Source organism: Neomonachus schauinslandi, chromosome 10 (assembly GCF_002201575.2).
Source record: "Neomonachus schauinslandi chromosome 10, ASM220157v2, whole genome shotgun sequence".
Taxonomy (NCBI): domain Eukaryota; kingdom Metazoa; phylum Chordata; class Mammalia; order Carnivora; family Phocidae; genus Neomonachus; species Neomonachus schauinslandi.
The window spans coordinates 109,104,322-109,115,635 of record NC_058412.1 but is presented as its reverse complement, the minus strand read 5'-3'; the positions used below and the strand labels follow the sequence as shown (position 1 = coordinate 109,115,635).

The following is an 11,314-nucleotide window of genomic DNA, read 5'->3' as shown; positions in this document are numbered from 1 at the left end:
TTCATCCCCGAGCCACTCTGGAGATCTCGTCACCCCTCTGGACCATGGCACTTCTTTGTAAGAGAGGGAGTGTGTTACCGCGGGGTGGAGCCTGGGCTATGGCCTCCGCCACAGGTAGCCGGACAGAGCATCTTTGGCTGATTCCCAGCCCAGCCAGACCCTTTCCGCCTAGAACTGGAAGGAAAGATCTGCGAGAGCCAGTGGGCGGAGACCGGGTGGGCCAGTGCAGGCTGAGAAGGGGGGCCCCTGAGAGGGTGGGGGGACAGCCCTGAGGCGCCCCGCCCCACCCCACCCACAGCCCTCACAATGGGAGCCGGCCCAGTATCACAACCCTGCAGGTGGGAGGCAAGCAGCCAAGCAGCCGCCCGGAAGCCCGGCGGGGCCGCAGCTTCCTCCAGGGGCAGGTCATTTTGTCTGCAGACCTACTTACAGCAACCCCCGAGGCAGAGGGCTGGTGTCCTGGGGGATGGAAAAGCTCCTGGCAGCGGAGCGGCCTCGGGCTGGAGACCCACAGGAGGCGGCGGTGCGGCCCAGGGCTCGGGGCCCCAGGTGCTGTGGGGTGCTGCAGCCGGGCTGCCAGGACATGGAGTACTACTCTGTGAGCACCGAGCAGATGCTCATCTTCTTCCTAGCCGTCTGGTTCTTCTACTTCTTCTACCTTCAGGACTTCTGAGCGGCCCTCCCTCCCGCTGTCCCCAGGGCCGACGGGCCCCAGCCGGGAGCGAGCGACCTGAACTGGGCCACAGAGCGGCCAAGGACTGAAGCCTTCCTTAGCCCCGCAGGGAGGATGGCCAGGACGCCAGGTCGCCCTGCTCCTCGGGGATGGAGATTTGGGGCCCAGGCCCCTGCTCTCGGAGGGCCCAGGGCTGCGCGCCCCACACGGGCTTGGTGTCTCGAGTACATGACAGGAAAGGGGAAGACGTGTGCCCCCACGGGACCTGTGGCCGGGCGAGGGGGCAGAGGGCCACATCGAGGCTTTGCGCTCCTGAGTCTTCTCAGAGTCAGTGGGGCCCAGCTCCGCGCTCACTGGTCAGCTGCTCTGTGCCTGGCCCGGGGATGCTGCTGAAAAGTAAACTGCCCTCTGAGCCTCACTGGTGCCAAGAGAACGGTTATTCCCATTTTCTATGGGAGAGAATCAGCCCGGCCATGCTTAGCGTTCTGGCAAGGGTGGTGAAAGACCACATCCTTTTGCGGGACTCTTTAGAATAAGGTAAAGGGGCGCCTGGCTGGCTCAGTAGGTACAGCATGTGACTCTTGATCTTGGGGTTCTGAGTTCAAGCCCCATGTTGGGTATAGAGCTTAAAAAAAAAAAAAAGAGTAAGATCAAAACGGATGCATGTCCAAGGACGTGGGTGTGGCTCCACCTGGGTACTGGACAGGAACTGTCCTCCCCAGGGGCTCCCAAGCCTGGCTTCCCACCATGGCCAATCAGGGAGCAGGAGCCGGTTTGAAATGCAGATCATGAGGCCTCTCCACAGGCAGGGAGGCACCTCTGCCCTTATCTGGGGGCACCTCATGCAGACCCCACGCTGGAAGCACTGCCTCTGGCTCCCTGGGGTGGGGCGGACAGGGCGCCCCCAGATGGCAGGGTGCCCCCAGACGGCAGGGCTCCTGAGTAGTGAACCTACCCAGGAGGGCTGAGCGGGCTGTTACCCTGAGGCCACCACAGGTTGAGGAATGGAATCCCCCCCACCCCCAGCGCTGCTTCTGCCACAAATGTGGGGCTTTTCTTACAATACATTGAGGCAAGGAGGGTAAGGCAAGAATCTGGAAAGGCCCAGACCTTTAAAGCCAAAGAGCACCCAGGGGCCTCACTGGCTAAGAGGAAAGCCAACCAGTGCAGACCCTGAAGTCTCAGGCGAGGCTGCCGCCTGTGGCAGGGGAAGGAATTTCCTTTGGGGACACACAAATCCCCTAGGAATCTCTAGCCCCACCCCAGATCTCTAAATTCCTGGGTCTGGACTAGAGTCCAAGAATCAGAGCTTTTAATAAGCTTTTGTAGTAAGTTCCGCTCCTCCCTGCCAGCGCCTCATTCCCTGTCCCCCCCCAACCCCCGGGGGGCAGGGGAGGCAGCGGGCCTGTGGGAGGGGAGGAGAGCAGGTGGCTGGGATTTCGGGGCCCACAGGTGCCTGCCTGAAACCTCACGACGAACTGGTGCAGCACCTCCAGGCCCTCCTTCCCTCGGACTCACAGGGACTCACGGGGAGCGGGGAGAGTCCGGCGCACTTTCTCACGGACATTCTTCCAGCGACTAGAATCTTCCATGCAGTAAACAGTTGTAGGAGTACAGAGTTTCCCCTGGGACTCCACAAAACTAAATTTTGAGTGAAAAGAATGCAGCCGAGTTGTTTAAGTACTTCTCCTGCCAGAGGCCCCGTGCAGGAAAACTCGGTGGGCCTCGGAGGGCAGTGCGGCCAGCAGCTTGGTGGGTGCCGGGCCTCCCCACCGGCGCCTGCACCCACGTGCAAACCCTCACATGTCAGATGCATCCCGAAATGTGACTTCTCATCTGTCAAGCCACTGACCTGAATTGCAGCCTGACGGGGTTGCCGTGCCAGCTCAAGGCTGCCCTGTGACAGCCCCACTTGGTGTGGGTGCTGGTGGGGGACAGATGTATGACGACAGACAGGCACTGTGTCAGGAGGAAGCCCACAGCGGACAGACGTCAACGATCGCTTTATTAAGGCTCGGAGTGGTCTGCCAGTTGGGGGCTGAGTCATTCACTCCAGACCCCCGCCACGGAGCACTCCCGGCTCCCGGGTGACACCAAAGGCGGAGGCTGTCTTCGAGATCCCGAGCCACAGTCTGTTGTGCTGCACTCACGTCTACCCTGCGGGCCGGGATGTGTGCGTGGACCACGTGGGGGGCCCCCCAGCAGGGTGGGGCCGGCTCTCACGGCCCTGGGCTCTGGCGGGGGAGGGGGTGGGGTGGCAGGGAGGCACAGGAGGGCAGGGATATTCCCCATCCCTCCCAGCCCAAACTATGGCTTTGTTACCCCATTGCCACTTGAGCAGGAGTGGGGTGCCCCCTCCCACCCTGTACTCTGGCCCGTGTGCTACACTGTGGAAGGAGACAAAGGGGAAAGCCCCCGGGGAAGAAAGGGCCCCTGTGTGCTTGGGACCCTGGCCAGACCTCAGGGGATCCTGACCCCCACTCTCTCAGCGACTCCCCTCGATGGGTCTTCTCGGGCCGAGGCTGCTCCCTCAGAAGTGGACCCGCAGCACGTCCTGGCTGGCAAACGGCCGCCGGCAGGCGGTGCACGCCACGGGCAAGGAGCGCTGCTTCTCACCCAGGCACGGCCGGCACAGGAGGTGGCCGCAGGGAAGCTGGTACACCGGCTCCTTTTTGAAGTAGGGAGAAAACACTCTTTTGCAGGAGGCGCACTCGGGGCCCGGGACACTCCCAGGCTGCTCTGGTAAATTAGGGAGGAAAATAAGCCAAGGTTAGGGAAAGCGGCCCCCTGGCTCAGGCTCCGTCCCGATGGCCGGGCAGATGCCTGGAGCGGGACAAGAAACTTGCCCACCCTCCACCCCTGCGGCAGCGTGGCTGTATCCCTCCTGAGGCCACTTCGGGCTGATCCGGGAGGACAGGGTGTTGCGGAGCCTGGGAACCTGGGAGGCCTCCCCTCAATGATTAAATCTTGGTGCTCCAATGAGTGCTCAAAAAAAGCTGGCTTCTGAGGGCAGGCAGGCCACACCGAGCCCTCCCTCCTGGTCTCCGAGCAGGACTTACTTTCCACTGGGACAGGCTGCCAAGGTCAGAATGGGGCATAAGCGCATCCTGACAACAAAACTACAAGGCGAGATGCCACAAGACAAGGAAAAAGCAGAGAGGGGTCAGGTGCAGCAGGGGCCAGGCAGGTCAGCGGAGGAAGGAGGGCACCAGAGGGGCAGGGCTGAGGTCTGTCTGCAGCAGACCTGCCTGCTGAGCCTGGCACCTGCTTCTCTTCAGCCCAGCAGCCCCCCTCCTGACCTGCCAATCCCCTTCCCGTACTGCAGGTTCTCTCTTTCCCTGCTTCCTGCAGGGCCTCCCTGAATGAGGGCCACAGGGGCCGAGTCCTGCCACCTCCTCCCCAAGCTGCACCCACTGTGCTTCCTTTTCTTGTGGCCCTGGCCTCGGGAGGCTGCTCTTTCTTCCCCAGTCCACACCCCTCTGGAGAGGGTCAGGGTGGACTCTTGGGGGCAGAAAAGGGACCAGCCATGCAGAAAGAAAGGGACAGCAAGTACAAAGAATGGCTGGTCTAGAACCAAACCAAACCAAACCAAGAGAATGGCTGGTCCATTAAAGACAGGACCCAGAGGTGTGACGTATGAGACTGGCTTCGGATGAGACTGCAAAGAGGAGGGGAGGCAGGCTGGGGCACGCAGGACTTCACAGGCAGCAGGAGTTTAGATGTTATTCCAAGCTCAACCGGATGCGCTGAGAGGCATCTAAGAAGTGCAGAGCCACGGGGCGCCTGGGTGGCTCAGTTGGTTAAGCGACTGCCTTCGGCTCAGGTCATGATCCCAGGGTCCTGGGATCGAGTCCCGCATCAGGCTCCCTGCTCTGTGGGAAGCCTGCTTCTCCCTCTCCCACTCCCCCTGCTTGTGTTCCCTCTCTCGCTGTGTCTCTCTCTGTCAAATAAATAAATAAAATCTTTAAAAAAAAAAAAAAAGAAGTGCAGAGCCACGAGCTGGTTGAGAGCATAAGAAGACCCCTCTGGCCCCTGTGAGTGATGGGCAAGGGTGGCTGCCGGGGAGCCGCAGGGCTGCTGAAGGATTCGGGGGCCACGGCACAGGAGCTGGGGCCGGGGGGCAGCAGAGAACAGGGCTCTGAAGCATGAGTACCGACAGGTATTGAGGAGTACCGACAGGACTTGGGGATAAATGGGTATCAGGAATGTCGAAGGAAACCAAGGATGATGTCTATGTTATAGGCCTGACCAAAGGGTAGAAGATGCTGCTGTTTATCAGCAATGGGGTTATGGGAGGTGGGGGGAACCTCCAGAGGGTGTTTGCAGTTCTGAGTTAGAATTTCACTCAAGAAATTTCCATGAGCTTCCCATGTGGAGGTGCCAGGCAGCTGTCAGGGAGGTTGGGGTCTGAGCTCCAAGGAGAGGAAGGAGCTACAGGTGAGTATGGATAGTCACTGGCCAGTGGGCTCTTGCTGGGAGGACAGAGAAGAGAGTCCAGCACCAGAGTCTGGACGAGACAGAAGAGTCAGCAGTGGAAACTGCAAAGGGATGGTGAAAACGGGGAGAAAGAGTGTGCCATCCGGAAGGCCAAGCAAGAGAGAAGGTGTTTCTGAGAAGCCGCATCAGACACTGCTGAGAGGGTGAGTGACCACTGGGTTTGGAGTCCATGGAAACCACCGGTCACCTGGACAAGAAGGTTCTGGGGGCTGGCCAGGGTGGAAACATAATCAGAGAGACGGGGTGGGTATGAGAAGCGGAAGGGGTAAGATGGCCTGGGATCCAGACAAGAGCTCAGCCCGGCTCGGGATGGGCAACAGGAATCGAGTGTCTGCCTTATCATGAGCTCCTTCAGGCTTCATCTTATAAAAACCGTCCCAGCATTCCAGCAGGTTCTCTCACTTTGTAGCCTAGTTGATTCTATCATCTAATGTGGTCCCAGATTCAGGGTAGGCAAAAACTGGCTCAGTAAGCTGCCCCAGTTCTTTGCTGAAACAACACCAGGGACAATGTTGACAGGAAGGCATGAAGAGGACAATGGCAGACTCCCTCCACAGTTACATAAAATAAACCACACACAGGTCGGATGGGAGACAGATTAGATATGAAAACTAAACAAAGGAGAAACAAACAAAAGTCCTTAGGAAAGAACAATTAATATTAGATCTTACCCAAAACACCACAGAGCTGCCAAGCCCTAGGTCCACAGAATTACTAAGACTTAACTAAAGAAAGCCTTTCTTGTGAAGAGTTACACTTCACAGCAGCCCCTCAATTCCCCCCCGGAAAAGGAAAGAGACCGGGGTCTCCCTGAGGCCCGAGCACCAGGGCTGAGGAAGCCGGGCATGGCGGTAGGCAGAGCCCCGGAGGCGAAGCCCAGCCTCCTGTTCCAGGGCTCCCAGGAGAAAGATGGGGCCCTGGTTACCCGAGCCAGCGCCTGGCCTCCAGGAGGTGCTGCTTTCTCTGGCGCCCAGCTGCTGGAGCTGCCCCCTGGCCAGCCGAGCCGTGAAGGAGGGCATGGAGCCAAGGGTCGACGTCAAGGCAACTTCCAAGCTTTGTGACAGCTTCTGCTCATGGGACACCGGACCTGACAAGAGATGCACAGACCACAACATCCAGAAAGAGGTTCAGCAAGAGAAGAGCAAGCCATTAAGTCCTTGGAGGACTACTCGAACAGCACTTCCAGCTTCGAATGGACACAAATGTAAAGAACCTCCTCCATAATGTCCACTCGTGGATTGTAATGACAGAATACCAGCAGTTAAAGCCCTGGGGACCCACCCCACCCAGCTTCCAGGGTTCCTGGGCTCTGCTCTAGCTTTCCTCATCCTGGACAAACTGCTGGGCGGGCCCGGGCCACCTGGTGGCTCCCCTGAGGAACTGCACCCTACTTTCTGCAGGTCTTGCAGGCCAAGGAAATGACTCGGCGAAGGCCTGGCTTTGTGCCCCTGCTCCCGTCCACTCCCTCACCAGCAGCCTTTCCTCGTCTCCTCCCTTCCGGGGCCCCTGGCCTGCACCTCTGGGCACTTGTGTCCTCTCCCTCCTGCTGAGTAAAGCAAAGTGGTCATTACCAAGTGGAATAACAAAGACCTCACTCTGCCCACTCCATGATCTAAGGGACCTTCTCAGTGTGGTCCACAGAAAGCCAAGCAGTGGGCTGAGGGTGAAGGCAAAGGGGGAGGGGGACAGCTGTCCACGAAAGAACCCAGAGACCTGCCTGGTAGCAGGGTTCACAAAACTGCCCTAAAGCAGAGAGTAAAACACTTTGTCTACAGTTTGTAGGACTTGCTTGGGACCTTGAAGCACAGGTCAGCACGGTCCTATGTCACAACAAATCTGTCAAGGCCAACACTACCGGAGACCTCAGAGACCTCAGGGTCTGAGGACCTTTCCTTGTCTCACCCCACTGCACCTCGGATGCTTCCAGGAGTTTCTGAGGGTCATATTAACTAAAACTTATACTCAAAACCAGATGTAACCTTTAAGCACACTATTTGCCTATGATTTTTACAGTAAGAGAGGAAATCAGAAGAATGATAAAATCTAAAGAGACTAATTTCCATAAGAAAAAAGAAACTGTCAAAGAGCTACCTCCAAAACACCTGGCACGAACAGTCATGGGCAAATTCTACCAAGTATGTAAAAGAGTAAATGATCCTAATATTATTACATTGTTCTAGTACATGTGCTGCCGAAGCGACCACTCTATTACATTGTTCTAAAGTTTAGTAGAGGAAAACTTCTTAATTCTTCTTATGGAGCAAATAAATCTTTGATAACAAAACACGACCAAAGATGGCATGCGCCCATGCATACATACACACGACAGTCCAAATTATTTATCCAAAATAAAACACTAGCAAACAGAACCAAGCCGAACATTAAAAGAAGCATGACCAAATGGAGTTTCTTCCAGGAATGTAATACTGGCTCAATATTAAGAAGCCTATTAATGTGTTTTTTCACATTAAAAGATCTCAGGATGAAAAATCATAGCATCATCTCCATTGACACTGAAAAGGCATTCAACCACCAATCTTAGATAAAAACAAATAAACAAAAAAACCACCACTGAACAAAATAAGAATCAATGGTGTGGGAGAGCATCTGAAATGGTTCCCAATGAGACCCACCTCCAGATACTCCTCTCTTGGGTACCCGGGTACCCCCAACCCCTTGAGTGTGGGCTGGGCTCAGCGACTCGCTTCTAACAGGATACAGCAAACATGACAGGATGTCACCGCCACGACTGGGTTATACAAGACTGTGACTTCCACCTTGTTTGCACACACTGTGACCGTGGCTGTGGAAGACTGTGAAGCAGGTGGCCCAGCCAAACCACGCCTGGATTGCTGACCAGAGAAGCTATGGGATCATGCATGTGTGGTGCTTTACACCAGTAAATGTGGGGGTAATTTAAGGCGGCAAGGCATAAAGCACAGGGCAACAGCGCCAAGTGTCACCTGGGAAGTGTAGGGATGACCACGGACATGGACGTAGGACGTGGAGTACCTGTTGAGCAGTCCATGTGTGTCAGCCCCAGCTCACTGGCAGCTTTCATTTTCTTAGCGGTGTGCTCTGAGGTAGTGGGTGAGACCAGAAGGCTTGTGGTAGAGAAACAGGAAGCATCGATACCGAGGCTACCGTCTGGGGCGTGTTCAGCCTGCTCCATCTTCCTTTTCCGAGAGGGCAGAGCAATGGAAGAGGGGGTCACTGCCAATGCAGTCTGTGCTCTCCCGAGCAGATGGCAGCCAGGAATGGAGTGCTGGAGCAGGAAATGGTCGATCCGGGCCTTCAGGGAGGGGTGAGGCAGGGGCTGGGAGTGCGGAGTAAAGGCCACCCCCGTGAAAGGGTCGCTGGGCACTCGGCCCCACGCAGCTTCGCTGCGGTTACACTTCTCCAGCGTGCTCTGGTCGATGACCTTGCCTGAGGGCAGCAGCATGGGGCAAGGCATGATCTCCAGGGTGATGGGATCCAGGAACTCCTCAGGCACATCCCGAATTACCTCGGCTAGCTCCTGCAGGCTGGAGGGGGCCTGCTGGCCCTCAGACAGGCCTGCGGCATCGCAGTCACTCTCCATGGGCAAGGCGGGGGCCTGCAGAGCCAAGTCCTGAGGGAGGCTCTCGGAGGCAAGCAGCAGGACACTGTCTATCACCTCCTGAGAGCAGGTTTTAGCTGGCTGACCCCACACTTCCAACCGTTTGATGCAAGGGATACCGCTGCCTGTCACGTGGGTGATACAGATCTTGAGATGGGCCACGTGGCTAAGAGAAAGAGCCCCTTTATTCCAGAGCTCCTGTGCCACAACAGCGGGAGAGGGGAGTGTGGCTTCCATTGGGCCAAAAGGTGGCCTGGCCTTGAAGCCCCTGTGGCTAAACACCACTTGGCTCTGGTTTTTCAGTAAGACTTTGCCTACCAAGGTGAATGCCTCCTTGTCCGGCATGGATGGCTCGGCTGGGCCCGGGGTCCGGCACTCGGGAGCATTCCAAGACGCTCTGCTGGATGAGGCAGATGTGTACATTTCCAGGCCTGTGACATTCTGGCCTCCCCCAGCTGTGAGGTCTATGTTAATCCTACAGATTTCCACACTGAAGGGAAAGGAAACTGTCACATAGACTGGTGGCTTAATGAAATACTCTGTCCTAAAACCATGACTTCTCTTTGTGAGGTCTTCAGAGATGAGATTTTCTACTTCATAACCATCAGCTGATATCTAAAGTTAATGACAAATATGAGATGCATTCATTTGATGAGATCCAAATGAAGACAACCAGTTTTCAAGAACTTGCCACTTCTAAGAAAATTATTTAAAGAAAGTATTAAGTTCCTCATTTAAAATGCCCCCTATCACACCGAATTCTCCTGGGTTTTTTTTGGGGGGGGTGGGGGGGAGGCACTCAAGATCAGGTCAAAGGCCGAGGGCAACTTGTTCCTAAGTACTGCCTATTCTTAAAAAATACGAACAAGGGGCCCCTGGGTGGCTCAGTCATTAAGCGTCTGCCTTCGGCTCAGGTCATGATCCCAGGGTCCTGGGATTGAGCCCCACATCGGGCTCCATGCTCAGCGGGAAGCCTGCTTCTCCCTCTCCCACTCCCCCTGCTTGTGTTCCCTCTCTCGCTGTGTCTCTGTCAAATAAATAAGTAAAATCTTAAAAAAAAAAAAAAAATACGAACAAAACTCTGCTCAACCCAACCAAAAATCCCTTCAAAATAATGTCTCTGAGAAAAAAAGGGCTGATATACTAGTGTTTTTCTTTTTATTTCAGAGGATGAAACCAGAGAGATTTAGGGGGAAACAAAGATGTTCACTAAAGTTCTTAATTTTGTATTTGGACTCTAACCAATTATAAGTTTCCCTAGCAAGGCACAATGAACAATCTTCTTGTAAATCTTTGATTGTTGGAACTTGGTTAAAAAAAGGTGTGTTCAGAAACAAGGACTATATATAAGACTATGGGAAATCTAGAACAGTGAGTATGCTATGGGGTGGGAATGTGAGTAACTTTTTCCCCTCTTAAATTTCCAGTATTTGTTATAACTGGTAGAGATCTTTTTTTTTTTAAGATTCTATTTATTTATTTGACAGAGAGAGACACAGTGAGAGAGGGAACACAAGCAGGGGAAATGGGAGAGGGAGAAGCAGGCTTCCCGCCGAGCAGGGAGCAGGGAGCCTGATGCGGGGCTCGATCCCAGGACCCTGGGATTATGACCCAAGCAGAAGGCAGATGCTTAATGACTGAGCCACCCAGGCGCCCCACAGGTAGAGATTTTAAGATACAGGTACCCCCCCCATCTGGAAGCTCACATCACACCGCTTTGCTTTTATGAAAGACCTACATTAGTACCTGTTTTTACCAACCAAAAGAAATCCAGAGAGAATTTTTGCTTTTACAAAGAAAAGTCATTATCACACTAACATAGGTCTTTCGTAAAAGCAAAGTGGCCTAAGGTGAACTTTCGGAAGGCAGGGGATAATCTTCATTTTACGCCATTTCAGCTTATGAAAGGTTTCATAGGAATGTTCTTTTCAGATGGCAGGGGGAAATTGTGTCTCTGTTGGCAGAAATCAGTTTCACAATCTGGGAACCTGAAATAGTATGCTGTGTGCAAAAGGTCCAAATCAGGAGAGGGTTCAGATCTCCCCTTGCAGTTTCCTTACTCCTTGCTCCGGGCTGTGGAAAGATACCCTCCTTTGCACAAAAAGGGAAGCAGCTTAATTCAAATAATAAAGAAGGAATCCAAATAACAAATACAAGCCATCATTTCTAGCGTGGGAAGTAAGCAGGAAGAACGGCAGGGGAGAGACAGTATCTCTACCTTCACTAGGACTTTGAGCGGAATTAAATTTTATCATCAGAGGGAAGAGCACAATGAATACGACCCTCCAGAAAATGAGCTACAGTTCACCTTCTAACAGTGCTGTATGATTCTGGACGTGGGGCCTGACCCATGCTTACCTAAGTATCACCTGGTGGGATCTAAAACAGAGAAGGTGAAAGCACATCACACCTCCACACACACAAGGCAGGAATGGGGAAAAACATGGGAAGTAGCCATCGTATATTTATGTGCATACACTTGTTTTGTTTACCTTGTTGCAATAAATTCTTGGTCTGAACTGTGGGAGGCAAAGATTGATGACCAT

The 11,314-nt window shown here is 54.3% G+C and overlaps 1 protein-coding gene across 3 annotated transcripts; it reads right to left on the bottom strand.

Moving 5' to 3' along the window:
- Positions 1-2,602: 2,602 nt before the first annotated feature.
- On the bottom strand, positions 2,603-11,314 carry UBOX5 (U-box domain containing 5). 3 transcript variants are annotated; one of them, XM_021689336.1, is made up of 4 exons: positions 11,261-11,314; positions 8,183-9,383; positions 6,096-6,257; positions 2,631-3,412 (listed from the first exon to the last, which is right to left on the bottom strand). In XM_021689336.1, the coding sequence occupies exons 1-4, from the start codon at positions 11,312-11,314 to the stop codon at positions 3,204-3,206; spliced, it is 1,626 nt and encodes a 541-aa protein (XP_021545011.1). In that variant the 3' UTR covers positions 2,631-3,203. The 3 variants fall into 3 exon arrangements, with proteins under 3 accessions (XP_044774488.1, XP_021545011.1, XP_044774487.1); XM_044918552.1 differs by having other exon boundaries at positions 3,213-3,407; XM_044918553.1 differs by lacking the exon at positions 6,096-6,257 and having other exon boundaries at positions 2,603-3,412.